A 27,790-nucleotide genomic window follows, 5' to 3' on the forward strand; every position below is an offset into this window, starting at 1 on the left:
GGGGGACGGGCTGGATGGCTCTTTTATAGAAGCTGCTGAATTTCTGCAGCAGCCGCCTTCCTCTGACTGGGTGGGATGTCGGGAAGGCTTCTGATTCTGGGGTTTACTATGAAGGGAATTTGATAGCCTCTTGATATAATACGAAGCACCCAGCGATCCGTTGTTATGGACTCCCATTTTGCCAGGTGCCTCGAAAAACGCCCGCCGACTGCCTCCAGAGTGGAGCAGTCGGGAAAACCCCTCAGGGGTTCTGCGTGGGCCTCTCAGAGAATGGTTCTCTGGACCCAAAATTCCTAGGACCCCCTCTGCCTCTGGGGTGGTGTCCGCCCCGTCCTCCTCTGCCACGAGAGGACTGGTTGTCCTGAGCAGACTAGGATTGATGCGATTTTCTGAACCACATCTTCTTGTGACCCTTTTGGTTCTTGGAAAAGGACCTCTGGGGCGCAGAGAAGCGGACTCCGACGGCAGACAAGGTCTTCCAGTCTTTCTCGCTCTGGACAAGAGAGTGTCGAACGGTTTTGCCGAACAGTGCAGAACCATCAAAAGGGGCATTCGCGAATGACGCCTTAAAGGGTTCCGAGAAGTCAGTGACGGAGCCAGGCCTGTCTCCTCATGACAAGCCCGACTCCGCCTGCTCTAGCGGCTCCCTCCGTAGCATGAGACAACAGCCGCATAGAGGTGTTAGAGAGCGGAGGGTGGCCATTCGGGAAGAGTACAGATCCTTGTCTCCCTCCGACATGGACCCTGGGGGGGGGGGGGAAGCAGCGTATCCCTTAATTAGATCTTGCTGCATCCGAATAACGTGTGCCATGTAGTTCAAGGCCCTCAGAGAAAGTCGCTGAACTGAAGGCCCGCTTCCCAAGACGGTCCATCGTATGAGACTCCTTGCTCGGAGGATGAACCGTAGGGGTCGCCAGAGCCAACTCTTTCTTGGTGGCTGCAGCCACCAACATGGCATCCACAGGGGGACCTCTGCTCCAATGTGATCTCTCTGCAGGGGGCTCAAAATTTTGTCTGGACGCTTGGGGATCGGCTCTACGGTGTCAGGTTCCTTCCAAGCCCTAGAGGATATGAGATCCACCAGGGGGTCGGGTGGAGGGGACACCCAAGAGGTAGATGGTCCTGCCTCAAACGCCTCAAGGAATACGGACTCGTCAGAGGAAGCCTTGGGGGCAGACCACCCACTCCTGATTTTGAGCATTTCCATGATGTCTCCAAAGGAGACATCCTCGGGGGGTGACCTAGGGGAGCCTTCACCTTCATCCAAGTCCGTATCTTTGGTGAGACTATCAGGGAGTCCATGTGCCTCCTTTTGCACTTTGCCTTGTGAGGAATCTCCTCGGGGGGGGGGGGGGGGGCTGTCCGAGGAGTCCTCACGGGCTGTATCCTGTTCCACTGGAACTCCTAAAGGCACTGAGGCAGGCTGCCCAGAGGGCTGGATGAGGGGAGCCAGGACCAGATGAGGAGTGCGGGAGGGAGCCGAAGCTAGGACCGGAGGCCTGGAAGCACTCGACAGTGCCCTCTCCACCACAGCGAAAGCCGAGGGGGAGCCGCTCTGACGGATCTGAGAGCAGACTCCCACTCTGATCCAAAGCGGGGATCGGACCCGGCGCCGAGAACATCTGATCCGAAGGACCAGTGTGCTCCGACCAGGACGGAGCCGAAAGCACACCGAATCCCTCGGATACGAAGCTCGGCCCACGGCTCCGAGAGGTCGGATCAGACAAACTCGAGGGAGGAGTCAGAGCAGACGTGCTCAGCACGGTCGGCTCCGACCTACCCCCGGACCCAAAGTGGCTCGGCTCCGAGCCCGGAATGCGGGTCGGAGAAGGAGCCATAGGAGCGGAAAAAGGGGTCGAGCTCCCCCCCCCCCGGAGGGGGGGGGCACGAGCACTCCCATCTGCATCTGGGCCTGGATGAATCTCATCATCCGGTCCATGTCCGCATCAGACATGCTAAAAGTGGACCTCGACGAGGCCAGAGGCAGACCTGGAGTGACGCCTCGATGACCTCGACGGGGACCAGATCACCTCCTCCTTGGGTCCCGGGGAGAAAAGGGGATCGGATCCGAGGAGGAGGAGATGGAGAAGACTTGGACGGAGAAGCCCTCTTGGCGGGCGGGGCCGATGTGGAGTCCTCGTCCCGCCGCTTAAGGTGCTTCTCCCGCCGCTTCTCTTTCCTGGCCTCCCTATCCTCCGGAGCCGAAGCGGGAGGTGGAGTCCCGGTCGGAGGAAGGGAGGCAGGAGTGACTGCTGCCGGGGGGGGTAGCGGGTACCGGAGGCCGAAGCAGAGTCTGGGGGTAGAAGGCCCGCCAGAACTAGCTTCAACCTTCGATCCTTGAGTGCCCTGGTTGAACGCCATGCAAATCGCGCAACCCGAAGAGAGGTGTTCAACCCCAAGGCACCTAATGCACTGAGTGTGGCCATCAGCCGGTAAAAGCTTGTGACCACACACTGTGCATTTCGAAAAAATGGCTTTAGGGGCCTCCGACATTACTGTAGTAAGCACACTCACTAGGCCCCTAACACTCAGTCACACACACACACACGCTACGACCAGCGGGGAGGGAGAAATATTTTAAATTAAAGATATAAGATAGTGTAAGGGTAAACCTACCACACACACACTCAGAAAGAAGAAATAAAAAACTCTCTCACAAAAACGTTAAGAGCTCCGAACCTAGCTGTTGCTTGAAGAGCGGCAAACTAGATCTGAGGTCAGTTAGGGCAGGCAGGGGATTATGGGTAAGGGGAGGAGCTAGGAGCTCGGATCTATGCTATGATAGAAGTTGCCGGCTCGGATCCGAGATCGGATCCGTATCCCACAGGTTGCTGACAAATGAAGTTCCTACTTCAGATCAGTAGTTTGCAAGCAAATACACCATAAAAGAATGCCCAATGAGGTTGTATGAGGAGGCGTTAGCCATTAGGCCTGTCCCAAGAGGGGAAGGAGGGAGGGAAACCTGGACTGCAGCTGTATTAGCACTCGAACATCTACATTTATGGTAGGTACAAAACTGTACTATGTTCATCGTACATACAGCTGCAGTCATAACAGATGGGTAGAATCCCAAAGCTAATAAAGGGGTGGTAGGCACTAAGTGGAACTAGGAGGAGCCAGGATGCCCTGTAAGACTGCAGTGGCAAAGCCCGCTCTAGTTCTGGAGTATAATGGTAGGTGATAGTGCTTGGAGAAAGTATGTACAGAACTCCAAGTGGCTGCTTCCAAAATATCTTTGGTAGGACCCCCCCCCCCGAGGAAAGCTGCAGAGGTAGCTGTGGCCCTTGTGGAGTGAGAACGGATGCCTGTAGGTACAGTTACCATGAAAAGAGCAACAAAAGCGTATGCAGTGGGCTATCCATTTTGAGATTGTCTGTTTGGAAATGGGCTTCCCTTGAGCACCTGTAGCATAGGACACAAAGTTGCTCGGATTTTCTGAAAGGCTTTGTTCTGTCCAAATAATAATGGAGCTGTCTGAATGTCCAAGGAATGTAGTAGTCTCTCCCCTTTGTTTTGTGGATTAGGGTAAAAGGTAGGTAAGTGGATAGCCCGATTCAAGGCTACCCTGGATACTACCTTTGGCATAAATCAAGGATTGGTTCGTAAGGAAATTCTGTCCTGATGGAAAATGATGAAAGGCTGCACAGCCATGAGGGCTTGTAGTTCCGAAACCCTGCGTGCCGAGGTGATAGCTAGAAGGAAGGCTGTTTTCCATGACAAATATTGCAGATCTGTTGAAGCAGCTGGCTCAAAAGGAGGCAGGGTTAGTTTTTCTAGAATGAAATTGAGGTCCCAAGCAGGTACTGGTTGCTTTCTTGGGGGTTTTATATTCTTAGCCCCTCTGAGGAACTGTCTTAAGAGAGGGTGAGAGAATACAGGAGGATCAGTGTTGTACTCTGCAGAAATGGCTGAGGCATGGATTTTGATGGAGAAGAATGAAAGTCCACTGCTTAGCATCTCGGCTAGGTACTGTAATATTTGAGGTAAATTCAGTATTCCAGGATTCTGACCCTTTTTCTGATTCCAGGCACAAAACAGTTTCCATTTTGCGGAGTAGGCTTTTCTAGTAGAAGGCCTTCTGGCCTCCAAAATGACATCCTGCACCTCCTTGGAGAGTAGGGTCTACTGTGAATTTAAGGAATCCTCCATGCTGCTAGATTGAGTGTTTTCAGCTGACTCTGAAGAGTTTTGAAGTTGTGCTGAGTCAGTAGATGAGGCAGAGGCAGGATCCATGGTGGGGAATGCGTCAGGCTCCTCAGGAGTGGGTACCAGTGTTGTCTTGGCCAGTCTGGAGCAATGAGAATCATCTTTGGTCCGTCTGCTCTGGCTTTTAATAGAACTTTGGCCAGCAGTGGAAGAGGGGGAAAGGCATAAACAGTCATTGTTGTCCAACTGAAAGAGTGCGTCCACTTTCCAGGCCTGTGGATGAAAGGTCCTTGAGCAGAATTTTGTCAATTGGTAATTTCTGTGGGTGGCAAAGAGGTCTGTCTCTGGCCTTCCCCATGCTTGAATTATCATTGTAAAAACTTGAGGATGCAACTTCCATTCGTGTGGATCTGTCATATTTCTGCTCAGGTTGTCTGCCAGCGTGTTTTCCTTGCCTGGCAGGAACTGTGCTTGAAGTTGGATTTGTAATTCCAGAGCCATGTTCCAAAGAGACATGGCTAGCCTGCATAGGGGGTATGAATGGGTTCCTCCCGGTTTGTTTATGTACCACATCACTGTGGTGTGGTCTGTCCATATCAATAGCTGGTCTGGATGCAGTAGGTCTTTGAAAGCCATAATAGCATTTATTACCGCTAACATTTCCTTTTGATTGATGTGTAGGTGCTTTTGTTTTTGTGACCATTTGCTCCCCCCAGGCGTAGTCCGAGGAGTCTGTTGTGATGACTTGATTTGCTTGAGGCTTGCAGAATGGGAGACCTATGTTTATTTGGCATGCTTGAGCCCATCACAGAAATTCCTTTTGAAGACATGGAATCAGTGGTATGATCGTTTCCAAACTGTGGCTGTGTTGAGACCATAAGTTTTTTAGGTACCATTGAAGTTTCCTCATATGCAGCTTTGCACATGGGATTAGCAGGATGCAAGATGCCATGAATCCCAGAGCCTGCAGGATTTTCCTTGCAGCCAGCCTGGTGAAGGTTGCCAGTTTTCTGAAGTATTGAGTTAATTGCCCTTGTTTCTCTAGCGTGAGTTAGGCCATCTGGGTGTCTGTATCCAAGCTGGTACCCAGGAAAATTATTGTTTGAGAGGGTATTAGTCTTTACTTCTTTTTGTTGACTGTGTATCCCAGAGATATCAACAACATTATTACAAAGGTCAGGTGTTTCAGAAGAGTGTGTTTGCTGTCCGCTTGGATCAGGCAGTCATCCAAATATGGGTATATTTGTATCCCTTGAAGTCTGCAGAAGGCAATTACTGATGCCAGGCATTTCGTGAACACTCTGGGCGCAGTAGATAAGCCAAAGGGCAATGCAGAGAATTGATAATGGGTTGAACCTGCAAGAAATCTGAGGTATCTTCTGCAATCTTGTCTGATTGGGACATGCAGGTATCCCTCCTTGAGGTCCAATGTTACCAGCCAAGACTCCTTGCCCAGCATGGGAAGAAGCTGATGTAATGTGAGCATCTTGAACTTTGATACGAGAAAATATGTGTTTAGGATGGATAGGTCCAAAATAGGTCTCCAATCTTTGCCCTTCCTTGGTACCAGGAATAGTCTGGAATAAAAACCTTGACCCTGTTCTTGTGCAGGTACCCCTTGAATAGCTTTCATGTCCATGAGATCTGAAATTTGTTTTTGTGCCTGCCCTTTGATTGTGTGGCAGGTTTGGCATGCCTCTCATTTTTGGAAGGGTGTGAAAGTGGAATCTGTAGCCTCTGTCTATAATGTCCAGGATCCATTTGTCTTTCGTGACAATATGCCAATTTTTCGAAAATGCCAGTTTTCCACCTAAAGGGTGCTGACATTTGAGCCTTGCTTGGCATGCAAATGGGAAAGTCACTGGGTCTGCTTTCTGAATGGCTGTGAACTACCCTCACCCCCTCTTGGTGTAGGTGTTTGCCATGGTCTGCCTCTAAATGATCCTCGAGATTGCCCTCTACCCCTCGGGCACCTGTATCTACCTCTTTGGAGGTCTGTCCGTGGCTGGAAAGGACCAATTTTTTGAAGGCCAATTTCTACTGAAACGTGGGGGTTGTACCTGTAGGAAATCCCTCACTGTTTGCATTGATTTTGCCTTTTCCTCCATTTTCTTTAATACCTCCTCAGCTTTAACACCAAACAATACATCTTTTTGAAGAGGTGCATCTAGTACTTCAGCTTTGACATGATCTGGTAAGGTTTGCTCTTTGAGCCAAGCATGTCTACGTATGACTGATCCTGTAACAGCAGCTCTACACGAGGCCTCTAAAGCATCGAAACCACATTGCAAGGTATGTTTACCCACTTGCTCTGCACTATGAAACAAATCCTGCAACTCCTTCAAGTCTGGTTGTTCAGGTTGTGATATTTTGCTTTTCAACTGAGATAACAAAAACTGTTGATACTTTAACATATGGAACTGACAGTTTAATGCCCTCATGGTTAAGGTGGCCGAGGTGTACACTCCCCCCCCCCCCCACACCTTTCTAAAGCTCTGGAATCTCTCTGAAGGTAATGGATTTTTGGCAGTGGAGGCCTTAATTCCCTTGGGACCCTGTGAAAAAGTTTCTGGGTCAGCCGCATGGCTTTTGTATAGGAATTGGTGTGAATCAGGAACCCGGTAATACCGGTCAGGCTTAACTGGAGCTGGAGGTAAAGAATCTGGATTAAGGCTGGCCTCTGAATACACATCTAGTATGTCTAAGACAGGAGGTATAGCCAGAGGCCTGTGCTGAGGAAGCAAGAGGAAATCCCCGAGCCTTTTCTTGGAGTGAGTACTCTTGGCCTTCCCAGTGGAAGTGTTCCCTCAAGGTATGCAAGGTTTCCCCAAAAGAGTAATCCTCAGGGGGGGGGGGGCAGAGGGAATGGACTCCTCTGCATCAGAATCTTCAAAAGGGGAGTAAGAATGTTCCTGGTCCTCAGAATGTTCTGAAGTAATGGAGGCCTGGTCCGAGGAAGGGTATTCTTCCTCCACTCTGGGCCTTGTCCGAGGGGATTGAGAACCCCTGATAAGAGTAATCAAATCCTCAGCCATTTTGAGCATCTGCTTTTTAGGCATGGGGCCTTGAGGGGCCCTGTGGAGCTAGTCTTTTAGAATGCATGGCTGCTTTAGATTTTAGTGTAAGCCTTGATGGAAAAAGAAGAAGGCGGCCTGAAGACACCTTAAGAGGTGGCAGGCCTGTCTAAACTGAGTTTCCCCGCCAAGAGTGGCTTCGGTATCTGTAGTCGGGGTGTGGGCCGAAGAGCCTGCGACCTCGGGCATAGAAGACACCGCTAATGGTGTCCTTGGTAGTCAGGGGCTGCGTAGGCGCCTCGCTGAGAACCGGAGCACCTGTAGTCGGTTTTAGCGTGGTATCGAAGTCACGGACCTCATATGTGGGTCTTTATCTTTGCGTCGTTTACTCAAAACTGGAGTTGGAGTATCCGACGACATGTTGTAATTAAACTTTTTGCCAAAATAGTGTTGGGCGAACTCCGCCCGATGCTTAATAGTGCGTCTGTTGAATGTAGCACAAAAACACAGGCCGAGACGTCGTGGTCTGGGCCTAAGCAAGGAATACAAATCCTTATGCGGTATTTGCTTCCCACATGAAATGCAATTATTAACTTTGTCTGACATCGGTCTGAGGCAAGAAAAAAAGTTTCCCCAACGGGGCACTTAGCTTTCAAGAAGTCTTCGTTGAAAAATATTCGTAATCTCAGGAGCTGGCCGACCGGCACTTGCAAACTGCTTCTGCTTCGGGCACCGCACGGCAAGAAAGACTGAAGAAAATGGCATCGGCTGGTTCTTTTATACCCCCTGGTCGCACAGACGTCAGGGAAGAAGCAACGACATCCGACGCCAGACCTAGACTTTGGAATTCGGCCGACCGAGGACCCGTCTGATGGCAGGAAAACCCATCTGTTATGACTGTAGCTGTATGCACGATGAACATCAAAGAATCATGAACTTTAATATCTCTGAAAAGAAAATGGACTGGAAAGGTCGAAAATGGCTCTCTTGGATCTCTCCTTTATGGAGGCTAGGCAGAGTCTAATAGAATTCTGTGCTCACCTCCACTGGGAAAGCTGAATAGATCCCTGTAACATCCTGGGGATATTTGTTCTGGGACTGGGAGAATCTTCCAGAGTTACAAGTTGCAGCCTTTCCTTATGGTTTGGAGCACCCACTTGTCCCAAGGGGATTTGTTCCCAGGTTGTGGAGAAAAAGGCTAAACCTTCCCCTTAACTTTTGGGTGAACTGAGGGGAGAGGACAGAGCAGTGCTGTTCCCTACTGGGTCACAGATTCTTAAACACCGCCCCCCCCCCTCGGTCTATGGCAAGAGGCTTGTAGACTTATGGTGGGGCAAAAATTGGCAGGCTAGTTTGCTTTATCTAGGTGGTGGGGGAAAAGCATCTTAACAGCCTTCACAGCTTTCCCCTTCAACATACTCTAAGAATGGCCGATTCCTGAACAAGGTAGGTCTACTAGTCACATAGCCTGTAGCAGCTGCCTTGCATGAGGCATCTGCAGCACTACAGCCAGGTTTAAAAATGAGTGTTGGTCTTATCTGGAGGTCAATTATGGCCAGTTCATGAATATACCTCTTAAGGTTCTTATCCTGAATCCACTTTGCCTTGGCTATAAATCTATGCGGGTACAGATTCAAGGTATATGGGCACGTTTAACACACCTTTGACAGCTGTCATGTTCAGGGTAACAGAAGTGTGTATTTTCCAGGCTTGATAGTTGTTGCTGAAGCACCTACCAAGGGGAGAAAACACAGAGAAGAAAGGAGCCACCTTTGAGATGAAGTATTTTCTTTTCATTTTTTGTTTAAAATTACTGATTTGCCACCTACTTTTAGGCGTTTTCCGGCTTGCTAAAGTTGATATCTGTATTAGAAACAGTATTTAGAACACTTCTAGAGCCGGTTTACTGCATTTCCTGTTTTGCACTTAATTTAAAATAGTTTTTTTTCCTTAAAATTGCATTTTACCCGACTCTGGCCTAGCACTAAGTGTGGGGTCATTTATTGCACTATTCTGACTATTGTATCTCTGCTACCTTTAAACTAAAAAAAAAAACAAAACACACAAACAATTCTTGCTTTTTCCCCCCCACTTTCGGATATTTAAGAAATTTCAGTTACAGATTTGCTGTTCTGAACTGTTTGTAAGTTTCTTGGAGGCCAGTGCTTGCTTGGGCTTAAGGGAAGTCTGTGTTCACCAGTGGCAGTGGTCAACACTGAGCAGCCTGCCTGTCCCTGTAGGAGTGGTTACTGCCTAGAAGCTGTAGTTTTATTGGCCATTTTGGGTCAATTCCAAACTCCTTGATCTCTCTCTCTTAAAACCCTGCAACTGTCTTTTTGCGCGGTCTTGCGCACAGAACAGTGTTGGGCAGCGCCGCTTAAACAGGTGTAAACTATTCCCGGCTCCAGAAAGTCTGCTCTTCACTTTTTCCCTTAGAACTGCTCTAAATCTCAAAATAAAGCACTCTATTTTCATTCTAAAGCCCTGCACTTGCTCGCATAAGTAATCTCATAGATGAACACAAATAAACTTGAGCACTACATCCTCTTATACTCCTTTTAAGCACTTGCTCCCTATTGGTTCTTTCTGATCAGTCAATAAGTAGTTTCCTATATTATTCAGGCATGTCCAAAGGTCAGTTGCGGGTTTACTCTCCAGTCCAGCTGGTGAATCTGGGAATCTTGAGGCAATGTTACAACTGCCTTATGTATACAGACCACCCTCTCCTCCCAACAAGCTCAAATATATGTGAGAGATGCAACTATATGGCCAAACTGGAGGCTAAGCTCTCTCAACCCAGTACTGGCACAGCCGGTCAGGAGGAGAAGGTAACCACACACACCACAAATACAGTGTCACATAGACCTATCGCATCAGCAAACCAAACACGCACAAAAACATACTCAGAGGCTCTAAATAAAAATCTGCCTAAGCAGCAGAGACCTCCAAAGCAGACATCCAAGCAACCCCTACCACAAAACAATACCCACGTAGCACATAGCTCACAAAGTCAGTGTGCCACACAGTCACAGCCCTTAAGGCTAAACACACCTAATACACTTGTAATAGGTGACTATTGTCTGACACACTGACGTCCCCACTCACCAGGCTGAACAAGGTCACTAAGCTGCCTGTCGGGTGCCAGGATCCGCCACATAACACAAGCACTCAGGTCACTCCAAAGCAAGTACAAAGCGACTCAGTCATTGTCCATACTGGAGTGAATGACCAGAGACGTACCTCCCCGGACTACATAAAAGACGTGAAGGAGCCCTCTGATCATGTAGCCCAGGCCGGTATGACACTGACCTTGAGTAGCATCTTACCCTCACCAAGAATGATGCCACAGTACAAAGACAAAAGTATCAATTTTAATAACTGGCTAAAGTATTGGTGTCATTCTAGGGGGATCCGGTGTCAGCCTGGGATGACATGCTCGAAAAGCCACGTTGCTTCGCTAGGGACGGCTTGCACCCGTCACCCCTGGGTTTTCGAATACTGGCAAAGGCTCTTGCCTCCCCCATAGTACCCTTTTTAGGCAAGGCTCAAAAGACAAACCCACCTCCATAGACAACACAAAGAAAAAAAAAAAAACCAAGGGTAATGCTGCTCAATGCCAGAAGTCGAAACCTCAAGATGCACGCACTCGAGACTCTCCTCCGTATGGAGAATATCGATATCTGTGCAGTAACAGAAACCTGGTTCAAGGCTCCCGAGAGCACCCCAGCACTAACAGGTTATACTTCATACCATGCTTTCTGGCACAAAAACTCAGAAGGAACCACAAAAGGAGGGGGAGTATCCATATTTATCAAAAGATACCCACACCTCCAGGTTAGTGGCACTGCACGAAGCATCGGAGACCATCCATGTGCAACTAATGGTGGGCAAAACTGCCTTTCAGTTTGTAGCCTGCTACAGACCACCCTCCCAAACACAGGAACCTCACTTGGCTTTCCTGAGAACACTGGAGAATATGAAGGTATCTGCAAACGCCATTATATTGGGTGACTTCAACTACCCAAACATTGATTGGTAAAACTACTCAAGCTCAAACACCCTCACCCAACGGTTCCTAGAATTTATAAACTCAAATGCTATGGAACTGGTCACCACTCCCACAAGAGGGGAAAACATATTGGATCTGGTCATCACCAACATGGGGTCTCTATGTTCCACACCAGAGGTATACCCCTCATTGGCAAGATCAGACCATAAACAAAGCTCCCTGGACATTCATATTCCATCCCCACCCCTAGCCAAGGAAACCACATTGAAGAACTTCTCAAAAGCAAACTTCACACTTCTCAAAACAGAGGTGGAATCCTTCAAAGCCCCTAGGCCAGTGGAAAACACGGCCCAAAATGCAGAATCCTTTACAAAAGCATTCTATGGACACCTACAGGAATGCATGGCGCAAGCTATCCCAAATAAAACCAAGACTCATTCCTCCAAAGGCAGGAGACCAATCTGGACCCCCGGCCATAAATAAGCTATACAACAGAAGGAGAAAGCTACTACATGATAGAGCAAAATACCAAAAAGGGAAGGCGTCTCTGATCAGTACTAGCAAGAAACTACGATCCCTCATAAAATCATCCACCAGCTTCGAAAGAAAAATTGCACAAGACACTAAAGATAATCACAAGGCCTTCTTTAGTTATGTCAGAAACCTGGGAGGCAACTCCCAGATGTGCTCAGAGTTGGTGCAAAATGACAAAAAAATACACTGAACCCACAGACATTGCCAACATCCTGGCAGAAAGGTTCAGTGCAAACTTTGTCCCCCCTTCCCCCCCAAAAGAGTAAATGCCTACCCCAACAGTGTAGCCTTCCTGAGATCACAGATGCACAAGTGAGAGCTGCCCTCTCCAAAGCAAAAAACACAGCATCAATGGGACCAGATGGTGTCCCGGGCTGCATCTTACACGAGTGCCAAGAACTAAACCCTCATATAAAGTCACTGTTCAATCTCAGCCTTCATACAGGATATGTACCCAAGGAATGGCGTACAGCAACAGTGGTCCCACTCCACAAAGGTGGTGCCACAACAGACTCCGGAAACTATCACCCTACAAGCCTGACTAGCCTGGTCTGCAAAGCTATGTAGCGTATCATCATGGAAAAGCTATGTAGCGTATCATCATGGAAATCATAAACAAAGACATTGGGAACCTCCAGACACTGGATCCTACCCAATTCGGCTTTAAGGGCAGATCTTGCCTCTTGAACCTGGTCGACTTCTTTGAAACAGTTACCAAAGCCATAGATGAAGGGAAGGTAGTTCATAAAGCCTACCCGGACCTCACAAAAGTCTTCAACACAATACCCCACTTGGGCATCATAAATAAGCTCACCAGCTTAAACATCAACCCCTATGTCACAAGATGGGTTGCAAACTGGCTCAGGGATAGAACCCACATGGTCAGAATAGCAGGTGCCATGTCAGACTCTAAACCAGTTACAAGTGGCGTCCCACAAGGCTCAGTCCTGGGACCTCTCTTGTTCGGTATATATTTCTCCGAGGTACAGGCCAACACGGGTGGACTATGGCTGACCAAGTTCGCAGAGGACTGCAAATTGGGTGCCGTAATAGACTCTCCGGCTGACACAAGCATCCTCCAAAAGGGTCTCAGAGAGACTGATAACTAGTGGCAGAGCCTTGGCCTAAAGCTAAATGCCAAAAAGTGCATAGTCATCCCCTTTGGGAAAAACAAAGTGCCCACAAATTACCACATAGGTGGTAATCCATTAAGTACGGAAGTAATTAGGGACTTGGGGATCCAAGTAGATAGCAATCTCTCCTTTGACAATCACATTTCCAAAGTGGTTAGAAAGACCTTCTATATAGCCCACCTTATCACGAAAGGGTTCACATCTAGATCAAGAGAGGTCATTGTGCCCCTCTACTCACCACTTATCAAGCCCATAATTGAATACAATGCCCCATTTGGGATGTACCCTAAGACACCTGCAGCAACTGGAAAGACCCCAAAAGTATCTCACCAAGAGGATCAAGGGGCTCAAAAAGATGCCCTATGCAGTTCGGCTAAAGAAACTCCAGCTCTACTCAGTTGTGTACCGCCTACACAGAGGCGATCTGTGTCCGACGTACAAGGCCATGTCCAACCCAGAATTAAATGGACATGCTTCACCTCAGGAAATCCAAATCCCTTAGAGCTACACGCTCCAGGGACTTGAACCTCAGCACAGAAATAAATAGGACATGCTGGAGGGACAGATTCATATCCCAGAGGCTCCCCTCACTCTGGAACAAAATTCCAATCCATGTTAGGCAGAGCCCCTTCACTGACCCTCTTCAAGAGGGATCTTGATGAGTGGGATGTGAGATTGTAAGTTTACCCCTGGGATCTCTTCTGTGTCCCTGCTTGACAGAGTTACAGTAAACTAACCTTAAAAGGGCTACCTTCTGTGACCCACTATACAGAGGCACAGTCAACTAATCTAAAAGGGTGGCGAAAGCCAAACACACTCTGGCTAGGCTTATAAATTCCCTAGGGCAGATAGGTTCATAGGTTGATACTAGGCTAAGAACATCTATCCTACTTTCCAATCATCTGGCAAGGAATTCTTGGAAGCAGACCCTGCGTTTCCCTTGGTTGAATTCAAAGACACCACAGCTGATCTGCCAGGGGGCTCTTGTCAAAATCTGGGTGCCAAACCAGCATTCTGGCTTCCATGGAGCAGGGGGGTAAGGAATCAGGATGCAAAAATGGGTCTGAAAACATGGCTTCATTGACTGCAGGAATCCCTAAAGAGCCAAGTTAACGGAGATGCTGCTGCTCTACCTGTTCTGAGCCTGACAGGGAGAGAATTCTATTCTAGACTCCCAAATGAGAGACTACTGCTGTGAAGTGGGACCCCAAAACTCAAGACCCTTAAGAGGTAAAGTGGAGGACAAAGGGTCTACAGAATCAGAGTCAAGATATCAGTCAGTGGGCAGGTGCGCCATGCAAGTTCCTCCCTCCTTATCAGAATTGGAGGGATCAGGGGCCCTTCTCTGGGAGGGGGAGATGATGTCCCTTTTTCTTTTCCCCAGAGGGAGTGCTTGCAACAGGTTCCTTAACCAGGGATGGCTGATCAAAATCCATGAAGTCTTGTGCCAGTCTGAAAGTCCTGGATAATGACCTGGGTTGTGGAAGATGGAGGCCCAGGTAACAGAAGGTTGGCCTGGCAGATGGCAAGGACTCATGACAAAGGCAGCTATGGCCTCAGCCTGGTCCACACAAAGAATCTTCAACTATCACCAGCAGAGATCTTCCGCCTTCAAAAGCGCTTACTTCTGTTATGTAAGGTGAAGTCAGAGCCTGTGAGCTGGCCACAAAACTGTTCGACACAGGACCAACTACCTCAGTAAGTATGTTTGGGAAAGTAGTGTTAGGCCACACTGTCCTCTGCTGATATCCAGGCGGACAACCTGAAAATACACAAATCATTTGAAGGAGGATGTTCCCCACCCTGGCTTGTAGTAGTGGATTCAGGTAAGGCATATTTACAGCTTCCTATACCAACAATTACCTGACAGGAGTTCTCTAGCACACTTCCAATGGAGGCCACAAAAATGAAGGAGCTAAAGACTTGAGCTGGAACTAGGAAGACATCAATGGGTTCTATCATTAAAACACACAAAACAATTAAGAATATTGTGCTCAGGGGGCCTAGGCAGAACAAATAATTTCATGTGTAGAATTTTGTTTTCCACATGCAAGACAGTTATTAACTTTAACTAACATTTTTCAGAAACAACTCCTAATAAAAACGGAAGAGAAATGTTCCCCATGGGGAATTGACAAATCTCCGTTCTTCAGCTTAACCAACAAAAAGATGATGAAACTAAAAGATCTGCCCTGCACCAACATGCAAGTACTGAATATGGAGTCAGACTGCTACTTGATTCATCTTGAGGGGAAGGTGGAAATAAAAATAGTACTGCAACCGTGATTTGAACATTATAGTAAGTTATTTACATAACTGTACCATGTTCAATAGTTTACGGTTGCACTATTCTTTATTTCTAGCATGACCCCTGACCTTGGGCAGCTTAGAGTGTGGAACCATAGGAAGTAAATCGCATCCCAGGTTCGAAAGACCACTCTGGGGCTATCCAGCCCCATCCTTAGGATCAGTATTCAACTTAATGTTTAGTAAAGGTGTGGACAAATTTCTAGGATAGTTTGGGAAGAAGAAAATCCCAGCAACATCATCAGCTCTGACATGAGCCTGGATAGTGCCAGTCAGCTGTTTACCCTTCCTAGGGCAGGACAAGTGTACATAGTGACAAGTACCATTTGGAAGATTGTCTGCTTATACAATGGTCACCTCAAGCTGGTTTGGCTTAAATTCTCTTGCTCCAGCTAGGTAGAATCTCAGCTGTGCAGACATCCAGGAAATGCAGGTTATTCCATCCTGTTTTGAGGATTACAAGAGACTAGGATCTGGACAGCTTAGGAGCTAGAAAGGGACAGTAGACCAATCCAAGCAGTACAGATCAGGTAAAGAAAAAAAGTCTGATTACGTAAAGGAATCCATTCCATAATGCTTAGTGAAGGTGTCTAGGGGACCAGGTTGCTGCCTGCAGAATAAGAGAGTGGATTCCAGAGCCAAAGAAAGCAGAGGAGGATACTGCTCTGGTGAAATGTGTTTTCACCGGTGAAGACATGACTTGGCATGGTAGGAACAAAAGAATCGACCAAGAAACCCAGCTGGAAATGGTCTACTTTGACACCAGGTTTTCTATGAAGGAATATTGGGCAGACACAAAAGCTAATCAGTCTTCCTAATGTCTTCTGCTTATCAAAGCAGAATCTTAGTTGTCATTTTACATCCAGATACCTCCTACCTCTGTTCTGCGAGTTTCCAAAGTAGGTAGGCAAGTGTAGTCCGATTAAGAAAGACTACTCATTGGCCACCTTGGGCATGAAAGAAGAGAGTCAGCCTTAACAGAAAGATCTTTTTTTTTTTTTTTTTTTTTGTTAAAAAGGGATAGCCATAAGGGCTTGAAGCTCTGAGACCCTTGTGGCAGATTTCAGGGGTAACCAGTGCTGCTTCCGCCACAAGTTTCTTCTATCCAATTACAGGTTCAGCAGAACCTTTGTGATTAGGGAAAGAGGTGAGAAGGTACAGATGTACTTTCCCCTCACAGCAGAAAGACAGCACCCGTACTCTAGTCACAGGGGCAAGGAGTAGAGGAGGAAAACCATTTGAGCAGTCTGTTCAGAGTGGCAACAAGTCTACTTGAAGACGACCATCTGTGGACCATATCCAGGAAGACCTCCCCGATTAGCATCCATTTGTGTAGGTCTTCCATGGACCTGCTTACAGAATGAGTATATGGTCTTCTCGTGAGATATATACTATCAAGAAGGCACAGGATTTGCCTTTATCTGATCCCATGCTATAGCCTGCACTAGGACTTGCACTCCTTCCCATTTGTTGATCTACCATGTCTTAAAATCTTGAGAGGGCTGTGTCTCTGTGTGAGAACACACCCAAGGGGTCCAAACCACAGGTCTCATCTCTTTTCCACTGATATGCTCCCTCCTTTGTCTGTGGGAAAACCATTAGCCCCGTTCTGAGTAAGAACCTGCCCAGGTTCATATGAAAGTACTATGCGCCGTCAGTCTGCAGGCCACTGCAAACCTATCCAGCATCAAACCCTATACTTATACCTGGGAGGTTAAGACCCTATACCACACATCCCTCAAAACAAGTCTGAGCCATGTGTGTGCAGCTCCCAGTTGGGAATGGATGGGCAAAATGAAAGGGCCAAATTCAGCTGGACTGGATATCTACCACTAACCTTCTTTAGACAATGCTAGAGAAGGATATGGAAATCTAGTGGACAACAGTGCCAAGCCTAGAGAGATCGGAGGTACCGCCGGCTCTCTCATTTGCAGCTTTGGAATGACTGCTACCACATACCCTAGGGTTCTTAAAATGTCATGCAGTAAATTTTAAGCGGAGGAGGGGCTGGAATAAGTGGACCAGGACTGTACTTCCTCTTGGGGGAGAAAAGTAGTTAGTTGGGTATTCAGACTGCAACCTAAGAAAATCAGATTCCAATTGGGGGTTAGAGAGAATTTTTGGAGATTGAGGGCGAATCTCAAGTCTCTCCAGAAGAGAAACTGTGAAACTCGGGTGCAGGAATACAGAGTCCTGAGAGATCACCCAGATAAGAAGGTAGTCCAAGTAAGTAAATCATAGTCCTTGACTTCTGCAAAAATCAACAGCTGGGGCGAGATGCTGAAGACCATGGGAGAGGTAATGCAGAGACCCAGGTGTGATGAAAAGGCAGAGAACTTGAGAATGTGCAGGTGTATTGTGTGACCAGAGGGGAAGGAAAAAGAAGTTAAGTATGCTGTGAAAGCATCTTGAAAGACAGCACCTAAAGAAAGGTGTTGGAGAAGTACTCTTTCTGGGCACCAGAAAGTCTTGAATAAAAAATGTCTTCCTAGATGCTGGTGAGGCACTGGTTCTATGGTGTCCTGTTAGGACAGAGACTGCAAGAGAGGAGAAAGTAGGCATATTTGGTTGGGAGGAGGAGGAATGCCCCTCAACAATGGGATTTCCTTAAAAGACATCTTTTAGTCCTGAAAATGAAAGTTATGAACATACCATTAAAGCTTGCTCCATTCTTCCACTGGTTCAACCTTTGGGAATAAGAACGGACTCTAATCTGGTCTTGGCACCATCAAATCTGTGGATCCAGGGCTCTGAATCTCCCTCCTACCCACAGTTCCCACACTCTTCCTCAGATTGAGATGGCCCATCATAAACTTGTACACCTTCCAATATTCTAAACATCTTTAAAATAGAGTATAGGAAAAAATGCATCTACATGATAAAACTGAGACGCCCAGATGAGGTTGAAAATTACTACAAGACTCCCCCTACAGTACTATCTGTTCAAGCTACAAAAAGTAGCTATTTGGAAGGAGGAAAGGGTAAGGAGGGAGGGATGTTGAAACAGAGGAGAATAGGACAACACAAAGCCATCGTTATGGTAAGTACATAAACTTTTGTACCTGATGTAGTCTATTTTTGTCAGATTCAACCTTTGGGACATATTTCCTAGCTACTAAGCACCTAAGTGGCATCAAGGAAAGATGTTCCCGAGAATGCTGGACCCAAAAGTAGTACAGGTTCTATATTACACATCCAATTTATAATAAAACAGAGGTGTGAACAGTAGAGCAAGTGGAAGCAGCACAAATTTCAACAGGAAGGTTATGCTGAAAGGCAGTTGGAAGTTACTACAGATGTCCCTCACATTGACATTAAATCACTGCTGCAATAGCCTTGGCAGAATATAATCTTTAGAGCTAAGGAGATAAAAAAAAAAAAAAAAAGGCAGCTTCCAAAGCCCAATTTGTCATACACAAGCATAATGCAGTTTGACAGCCATATAGACAGAATAACTTATCTTAGATTTAGAGAAGGCAAAAAATAACTGGCCAGATTTTCTAAACTCTTAGTTCTATGGAGATAGAACCCAAGTTGTCTAAGAACTTGAAGCAAATGCAAAGTATATTCTGAAAACTTTGGGAAGAAAACTGGAAAATTTATGGACTGGTTGATAGTAGATTTGGATGACACATCTCTAAGAAATGAAGGGTTAGATTTTAGGGGGAAAAAAATCATGAAATACCAGGTGTGGTCATTTCAACAAAAGGGCTTGCAATTCAGAAATTATATTTAGAGACAGTTAACAGCCACTAAAAATCGTACTGCGTGATAAAAATCTAAGGGAGGCTATGTAAGGGCTTGAAGCAACACTAATATCCGATGAAGTAGACTCATTGGGAGCCTGGTTATGTCCAGTATGAAAACTGGTGATAGCTGCTAGTTGTACTTGAGGAAAAGCTGAAACCCCTCTAGGAAAGATCTAGACTGAAGGAAGGGATGCTGAAAAAAAGAATCCAAACCTACGACTGTAGCCCAAATATGAAACCTTTCCATTTACATTCCCAGTGTTAGACTTCTGAGAAGCAGTAAGGATACGCACAAGTTTATCTGAAAACTTGGCATCTCTAGATATCTTTAACATTGAAGGAACCACGAGATTAACTTTAAAGGTCTCGTGGTCTGGGAGAGGATGCCCGATGGATGGTAACACAAGATCTGGACTGCATCCCAGCATCCAGGGAGGACATATGAAGTGAGACCAAAAATATGGGAACAAAACTGTCAGGGCCAACAAGAAGCAATGAGGATTACTTTTGCCTTGCACTTTGGTTTTCTGAATGAATTTTATATCAGTGAAATAAGGGGGAAAGGCATATAGAAGACTCCGGTTCCAACTATGGACCAGAGCATCCCATGCCGACTGAACCCAAAGAGTGATTAGAAGAGCAAAGCAACTGTTGCACTTGTTCAAGTATTATGAGAAAAGGCTGCAACAAGACTGGCCCCAGCGGTAGAATAACTTCATTGCCACTGCTCGATCGAGGGACCCCTAGGCAGAAGAAAGTGGGCAATCGAAGCAAAAACAAACACAGTGGAAGTCCCCAGTGTATGCATTGCTATTAGAAGGCGATAAGACATCATCCATTGCCACACTTGCATGGCTTTCCCAACATAGTAAAGGATAAGATTGGATTTCCTCCTTACTTGTTGATGTACCAGACTACCATCATACTGTCAAGTCTGAATCAAGATCACACCGTTCAGTAGAGTCTTGCAATGTCTGCAACGCAAGTAGGACTGCTGTTATCTCCAGAATGTTGATGTGAAGTTTGGCCTCTACCAGCATCCAGGAACCCCCTGGACAGTCTTCTCTTCATAATGCCTTTATCCCCCAAGAGCAGCAAAAGTGCTACGGATGCTTCCATCAGCAGGGAGAAACAAGGCGGCAAGCCCTCTCGCTATAAATTTATATTACACATTACATACTGTATATGTATGCACGAGTGTGTAATTTTATATATAAAAATTAATTACACACACACACACACACACACATGTATATACACACTACACATGCATATACATATTATATCATATCTGTATCTATACACAAAAATCTAACACATACACACATTATGACATACAATACAACTTCATTGAGAAAAAGGGCCTTCCCAGGAGAGGAAACAAAGGGAATGGTAGTATTTTTTTCTCTCCTCATCTTTTGATTCGGATTTTTCAATTGCTTTAGTAGGAGAAGCAGCTGGTTAGCTTGACAAACCTGAATGTAAAAGCAAAAGGCCCTTCAAAACCAGTTTGTCTTTTCAGTCCTAAATTGCTCCGGTGCCTAAAGGAAGCACAAGCCTCGCATTACATGTCAAGATGCGCTGCACCCAAACAATATATGCAAAGGGAGTGAGGATCCTGTGGCCGTATCTTGTGCCCACATTCTGAGCACTTCTTAAAGCTTTTTTCAGACATATCTTACAAATCAAACTTTCAACACAAATCCTAAAATGGAAAAATATCTAACAGTATAAACACCCAAGTAGCTACGACTGTTACTACTTTGGGGGGGGGGGGGGACGGACAAAACACACAATGTCGAAAATCCTACTTACTACAAAAAAAAACACCACACTTGAAATTCGAATCACAAGAAACAAATCAAAAGGGCAAAGTGTCAAAACACTAATCTACCTTAAAGGGGAGAAAATGGAGACAAAAGCACCAGAAAAAACTACAAGGGTAGGTTAGAGGGACACAAAAAAGATGAAACTGAAAAGAGCTTATCCCACAACAAATAGAGTTCAAACCCCTCAAAATCACACAAATGTTCAGTACAGGCAGCAAATGAGATATGAAGTATTCTGAGGAAGTGAGGGAATTATGGGTAGAGGAAAAGTCAGAATTATGGATCCACAAGTTTGAAGGTGGAGAGAATGGATCAGAGTCCCAAGGGTTACATCAGACAAAACACAAACATAGGTTCAATGGATAATAGCCATTTCTTGTGAGTAGTGTTGCCTAGGCCAGAAGGATGTTCCCACGCTTCTGAATTATGCTGCATAGCAGGGGTATGAGGAAAGGCAAGAATGTACTGCTTTTGTTCATGTTATGAAAAAGGCATCTACTGCCAGGTCTCCTTGCAAAGGTTTGAGCAAAAATGAATATCCATTTTCTAGAGGTCAAAAAGAGCCACCCGAGAACATTCCACTTCTGCACTACCTGAAGTAAGATCTCCCAATTTAACATTTACATGTGAGGATGCACCTTTGCCCTGCTCAAAACAGTCCACTAACAGATATACAAGTGGATGGTCTGGCAGTCCTGTACAAAGGGAACTCCACTGTTTCGACCAGTCAGGACCACCCTTTCAAGTTCTGCTAAAAGTGCGAGGATAGGTATCTGCCAGATAAGGGCATGCGAGTGCTACCATCATGTAGACTTCAGGTACCACTGAATGTTTCTCATGTGTGTATGTGGCGCATCAAGATGGTGGAAGTCATGAAGCTCAGGGATATAAATTACATTGCTAAAGACCACTTCTGTAGTACCAGGTGCAGGAACCATTTCTGGTAGCTTTCTATCTTATTCTCTGTGAGGAATACCTTCTGGAATGAAACTGCCAGAAGAGATTTAGTGAGGCCACTTTGGGATAGCTCTAGGCACCATTTTTGTAGATTGAGGGTGAACCCAAAGTGCTGCTACAGATACCTGTTGAAGACTAGGTCACTGAGCACCATCGCCGTTGAGGCTACCTGATTCAACAAGTCATCCTGATAGGGAAAATACAGATACAAAAGGCAATACCTGGGACTAACTAAGCTGACTCTTGAGGTAGTGGTGAGCCCAAAAGGGTGAGGTAAAAGTATAGTGCCAAACCCCAGCCAAAGAAATCAGAGGAAGCATCTGGGATCTTTGTGGATGGGAATGTACAAATGAGCACTGTTCATGTCCAGGAATACAAACTGTAATCCTGGGTCCAAGAGAAGCAGCAGGATTCGCAGAAGTAGAATCCTGAACTTGGGTACCTTCAAGAAGGTATTGAGCCCAGACAGGTTTAAAAATGAGCTTAAAGTGATTTCCTACCAGAAAAAGGAGTAAAACCCTTGCCCTGCTAAAGAAAGGGTGCTGCCTCTATGATCCCCTGGAAGTATTTGGTGCTTATTCTGCCCAGGATACAAAAGGAATGCATGAAGGAAGAGGGGATGGCTGGCACAAATTTGTAGCCTTCTTGGATTATCTGTAGTACTCAGGAATTGGTATGATGCTTTCCCCAAGTGGGAAGACACAAGAACAGCCTGGCAGCTATAACAGAGAAAGTGAGAGGTTCATAGGTAGGTACTACAAGCCTAGCCAAAAAGGTACCCTGGCTTTCGCCGCTCAAGAAAATTATTTTCCTGTGCCCCTGTCAACCACAGAAGTGATCCCCGAATTTCCTACTACCCATCCAATCATCAAGATTTTTCTTGAAGAGTGCTAATGAGGAACTCTGTTTGACAGATAGGCAAGTCTGTTCCAGAGTATGGGAAGTCTCTGGGACAGGAATCTATCCCTCCAGCATGTTCGGTTTATTGTGGTGACAAGGTTTAGGTCCCTAGAGCATGCAGCTCGGAGGGATTGGGATTTCTTTAAGTGGAGCATGTCTAACAGCTCTGGGCTTGACATAGCTTTGTATGTTAGGCAGAGATCGCTTTGGAGTAGGCGATATGCGACGGAGTAAAGCTGGAGTTTTTTTGAGTCCGTCTGCATAGGGCATCTGTTCGAGGAAAGTAATCCTTTTTGTGAGGTATTTCTGCGGCCTTTCCAGTTGATGTCTGCCTTTCCAGTTGATGTCTTGTGGAGATAAAGGGGCTTTGTACTCTATAATGGGTACAATGAGTGACGAGTAGAGGGGAACAATGACCTCTTTTTCTGGATGAGAAACCTTTTGTGATGAGGTGTGCCACGTAGAAGGATTTGCAGACCACTGTGGCGATGTGATTATCAAAGGAGAGACTCCTGTCCACCTGTGTCCCAAGGTCTCTATCGCACTTTTGGTGTTAAGCAGACTACCGCCTATGTGGTAGTTCATGGGTACAGAGTTTTTACCAAAGGGGATGACAATGCACTTTTTGGCATAGAGCTCGAGACCATGGCTTTGACACCAGGCATCAGTGAGGCCCTTTTGTAGGATGTCCACATCATTAGGAGTTTTGATTATGGCTCCTAGTTTGCAGTCATCTGTGAATTTAGTTAGCCAAAAACCTTTAGTTAACCCGTACTTCAGAGAAGTAGACACCAAACAGGAGAGGACCCAGGACTGAACCCTGTGATACTCCAATTATCACTGAAGTCTGATATGGAGTCAGATACTTTCGCAGAGTGAGAGGGATGGAGCAAACAGTCATGACTACTGTTATTTGACCCTCGTAGTTCTCCAAATTTCCCTTTATCATCCTCTTGCCATCTCTTTTTGAATGGAAACTTCTTCCCCTCTCTGTTGCTTGCCTCTACTTGGTTTATGCTAGAAAAGGCCAGATTTGGAAGGGTAATGCCCATCATATCTGAGCACACGGAGTGAAAAAGTGCCGTTTTCACCAGTGAATAATATTGCACTATTCTTCCATTTCACTAAAATAAACTTTAGAACTGGGGTCCTCAAAACAGCAGGACCTTGTCAAGTAAGACAGTGAGTTGGGGCCGTGACATTGTCTGGTAAAAGTTGCCATCATAACCAGGCATGCTCTCTTACAACAGATCCATCAGTAGTGCTAGATGCTGCATCAAGTAGATCAAACAGTGTCTGGACTTCCAGGCAGCTGTATGGCTGAACTTCTCCCTAAACTCTACAGACACTTCTTCAAACTTTTTGCCCATGCACTCCAAGACAGCAAGGATAAATTTAGTCATGCAAGGCTGGTAGTTTACTGTACTGAAAGATAAAATGGCAGAAATATAAAACTTTCCAGAGAAACTTGTCCAGGGCTACACTTCCATCATTAGACAGAGTTGGGTGTAGCATTATCTTTGCCCCTTTTTTAAAAGGTACAAAGACATCACTGCAGGGTCTACTAATACATTTTTTGTAAAGTTATCTGTGGGTGTCTAGTACTTTTTTTTTTTTTTTTTGGGGGGGTGAGATACAGCTATGAAGGCATCATCCAGAATGACCACCCATAGGGGCAGGATACTACCATAGGGTTAAGGCTTCCATTTCCAAGGAGGTCAAAGTACCTTTTCTGAGCACCAGAGATTTGCCATGCCATTTACAAAACTCTCTTAATTCTGATGAGAATGTTTCAACAAGATATTTCCTCATAGTGAGAGTCAGAGGCGATGGCACCTTCAGCATAAGAATCGTAGCAAAGGCAAATGAAAATCCGGTGAGGAATAATTCCTCATTGCTGGTAGTGTGTGATTAGGAAGGGACTCTCTTTTTAACCACAAAGGTGTTGCAGGGTAAAATGGAACTCAGAACAGAAATGCAACCACAATATAACTCCTCCAGCAAGTTTGCTGGTGGCGACATTACTCTTCTCCTCTTAAAAGGATGGGAATGGAAGAATGTCCTTTTAGTTCATGGCCTGGTTGCAAGATTTCAGCCAGTTTTAAATCAGCCCTCTCAACCTACCTCTGGGGAAGTAGAAAGAGGGCCCACCAACATTTCCGAGAGATTCTGGTAAGGGACATGAGAAAATTTTTTGTTTTCAGTCTCATTCTGTGGGGCACACCTACTCTTAAAAAAAATTGGGTCTTAATCCAGTGGACAGACTTCCATGTCAAAACCTTTAATCTCTTCCCTGACAAAGACTTTAGGGGGTCACAACCTCCCAAAATGATTCCACAGGGTTCCCGTTTTCCCCTTGTAGACGAAGTAGGTCTTTGTTCACACAGACATACCTGGGTTACCGGACCAGGACAGCTCCCTTAAAGAATGAACGGTCTTATCCTATATAAAAAAAAGCAGTACAGGCTTAGCAAACTGCTGCATGTATCACAGACTTGGTGCCATAGTTGGCCTTAGGAAGTTAATCAACCGGTACATGTTTTTTTCCAATCTTAACTGGGGCTTCCTCATGAATAAAAGGGCAACGATTTATTAATTGTGTTTTTGCTACCCCTCCTCCAAAGGTTAAGGTTTCAGCATACCCCTTTTCCAAGAGGTCTTTAATATTCCTGGCCCTCATGGACCCACACTGCATTTAGTTGGTCTAGCTTTCACTGTACTCCCTTCAGAATCAAGGCAAACTGCTAGCCTTGTCCCAACTTCAACACCAAATTAGTCCAACATGCTTAGAGTATCCCTTCTCAAACTCCTCTTGTTAAAATATCCAGTCTCCTCGATAAAGGTCTCCTTTTCAGAAACTAATCTAGAGATGGGTGCCATCTGGTCTTTAACCACTCTTCTCTTCTATTTTAATGGGCAACTACTCTGAAAATGTAAACTGTTTAAGAATGTATTTTTTTCTGTAAATTCTGAAAGAAAAAAAAAAAAGTCTACATTTTTATATAATGTCCAAAAAGTCAATGGATACAAGACTTTTTGTAGGTGAATTGCAGAAACTCAGTATCATTTAAAAATGTTACAAACGCATCAAATGCTGAATCGGGATAATTTCAATAAATTTCAATAAATATCAAAAACTGGAGATAAATATCCCAAAAGTCAGCAAACTTTACCTCCATTCCCTGGAAGCAATATCATCCAGTACCTGTGCTGTTAATCACATACAAGCCAGATGGGTCCAACAGTCAGGTTTCCACCCAGCTGTGTTACAGAGATAGGTTTCAGACTTGTGATTCAAATTTTCCTGTTTGAAGGACCTACCTTATATGCAGTTTAGCTTTTATTTTACTTGTCAGTCCTTTTATTTCACTTAAAATATGTACTGTTTTTCTGCAAGAAAAAGCTTTCAAGCTTTTGTGGCTTGAACACTAGAATGCTCATAACATGCTCAAACAGATACTAGTACAGGTAGTCTTAAAAGTACACCAAATTTACTAACTTACAATAAGTTTTTTAAAAATGCCAAAAAACACTACGCAAATTTTCAGACAGACCAAAACAGGTAAACCCAATAACTAGATGCTCATACAAAAATATTGAAATTGCAATAATTGCATTAACTTACAAGTTTAACTTAATAACTGTCATTTTTACTTCCAAGTTTCAAACACAATGGGTTAGTTTGATGAAAATTTTTAGTAGGACAAAACTGAAAAATAAACTCAAATCAAGACGTGAAATGATGCACATAATGCTGCTTTCAAGAAATCCCTGCCATCCCTTCCCCAGCAAAACTATGTTGGCATAACTTGTTTTTCCACTGTTACGGAAAGTTCTTTGGTGCCATTGGCTTTTTCTTTTAAAATTCAAATTACTTGGGGTGTTACTTGGTATCCAATAGACAAAGTCATAGAAAATTTCCATACAACCCATCACTGTTGCATAAATAATAGAAGAGGAACAAAAGTGACTAGTTTTACTAAACAGCAGGCATATGGCAAACTAGTCAATGACAAGTATGGCTTCGACAAATCTGAATGCCAGGTCATTATACCGCAGTCAATGGCTTACCACACACAACATTTGGGGAGTCTTTAAAAGGACCACTAAGCCAGGAAGCTTATTGCCAGACTAAACATCATTCTAAAATGACATCTGTTTCCAGAGAAACATACTTATTTATGTACAGATGGAAGTGACATAGCACATTTTTAAATAAATGCACATCTTGCAGGTCGGTCAAGGAAGGAAAATTACCTCTTCAATGCCAGATATGTTGTTGACTCCCAGCTTTTTAAGGGAGAATTGGAGTTTCTTGTCATCGGCTGTTGCTGTTCTATGGACAACTTTCTTCTTCCTGCGAGCTGTTCCCTGCAAGATTCAAAGTTCTGCATTTGTGCAAGTAGCTTCACATTACAAGAAAATACTTCAAATCACTTCACAACAAAAGCAACAAGATGACTGTTATGACTGCCTTGAAAATCTATAAAGTTTTATTACGTGCATCCTTGCAAAGAACAAAACAACAGTACAATGCAGGATAGCTTTACTGGAAAAGCTCACCAAGACTGACAGCTTGCTGTGAGGGGAAAAAAAAAGAAGTTAAGTACTCACCATAACGTTCCATGTGTTTTGCCCATCTTCATTCTTACTAGATTGGGTTTGGATCCGATCCTTGGATCAGTCTCGGCCTTTTCAACCTGGAGGTCCTCTGCCAGCTCATGGCAGAATCCACATTCCAGCATACACTACAACCATCCCCAGATCTTGTTTGCTCTATAAAGTTGTGTGAACTCCAAGGAAAGATTCAGAGGCTGAAGGAGGACGACAGAGATCCAGGTAGTTCAACGTGTATAGACAGGGTCTTCCAGGAGTAAAAGAAGGGAAGGATGCAAGAATGAAGGCCAAGATGGACACACATGGAAGATTATGGCGAGTACATAACTTCTTTATGCGATTCTGTCCTCTCTCCTTCATTCTTACCAGGTTGGGAGAGCATCACCAACGCATTGAATCCTGAGTGGCTCACGGAAGAATATTCCTCAGAACCATGGATCCAAAAGATGCTCTATTCCTGGAGGCAAAAATCAAATTTGTAATGAGTGATAAATGTGGTTTAGGCCATGTTTTTGCAGCACAAATGGTGTCAACTGGCAGCTTAGCCAGAAAGGCTAACATTGGAATGCTCTTGTAGAATGGGCCTTTTTTTTTG

At 45.3% G+C, this 27,790-nt stretch overlaps 1 protein-coding gene across 1 annotated transcript in view; it reads right to left on the reverse strand.

Moving 5' to 3' along the window:
* The window catches only part of BTF3 (basic transcription factor 3), a gene marked incomplete in the record, with an annotated part of 242,152 nt that overhangs the window by 201,698 nt on the left and 12,664 nt on the right, over nt 1-27,790 (reverse strand). The window contains 1 exon segment of the mRNA XM_044063948.1: nt 26,836-26,949. Coding sequence (XP_043919883.1) covers nt 26,836-26,949 — 114 coding nt within the window.

This window comes from Protopterus annectens, chromosome 2.part2 (genome assembly GCF_019279795.1).
Source record: "Protopterus annectens isolate FY-2018-M chromosome 2.part2, PAN1.0, whole genome shotgun sequence".
Lineage (NCBI taxonomy): Eukaryota > Metazoa > Chordata > Ceratodontiformes > Protopteridae > Protopterus > Protopterus annectens.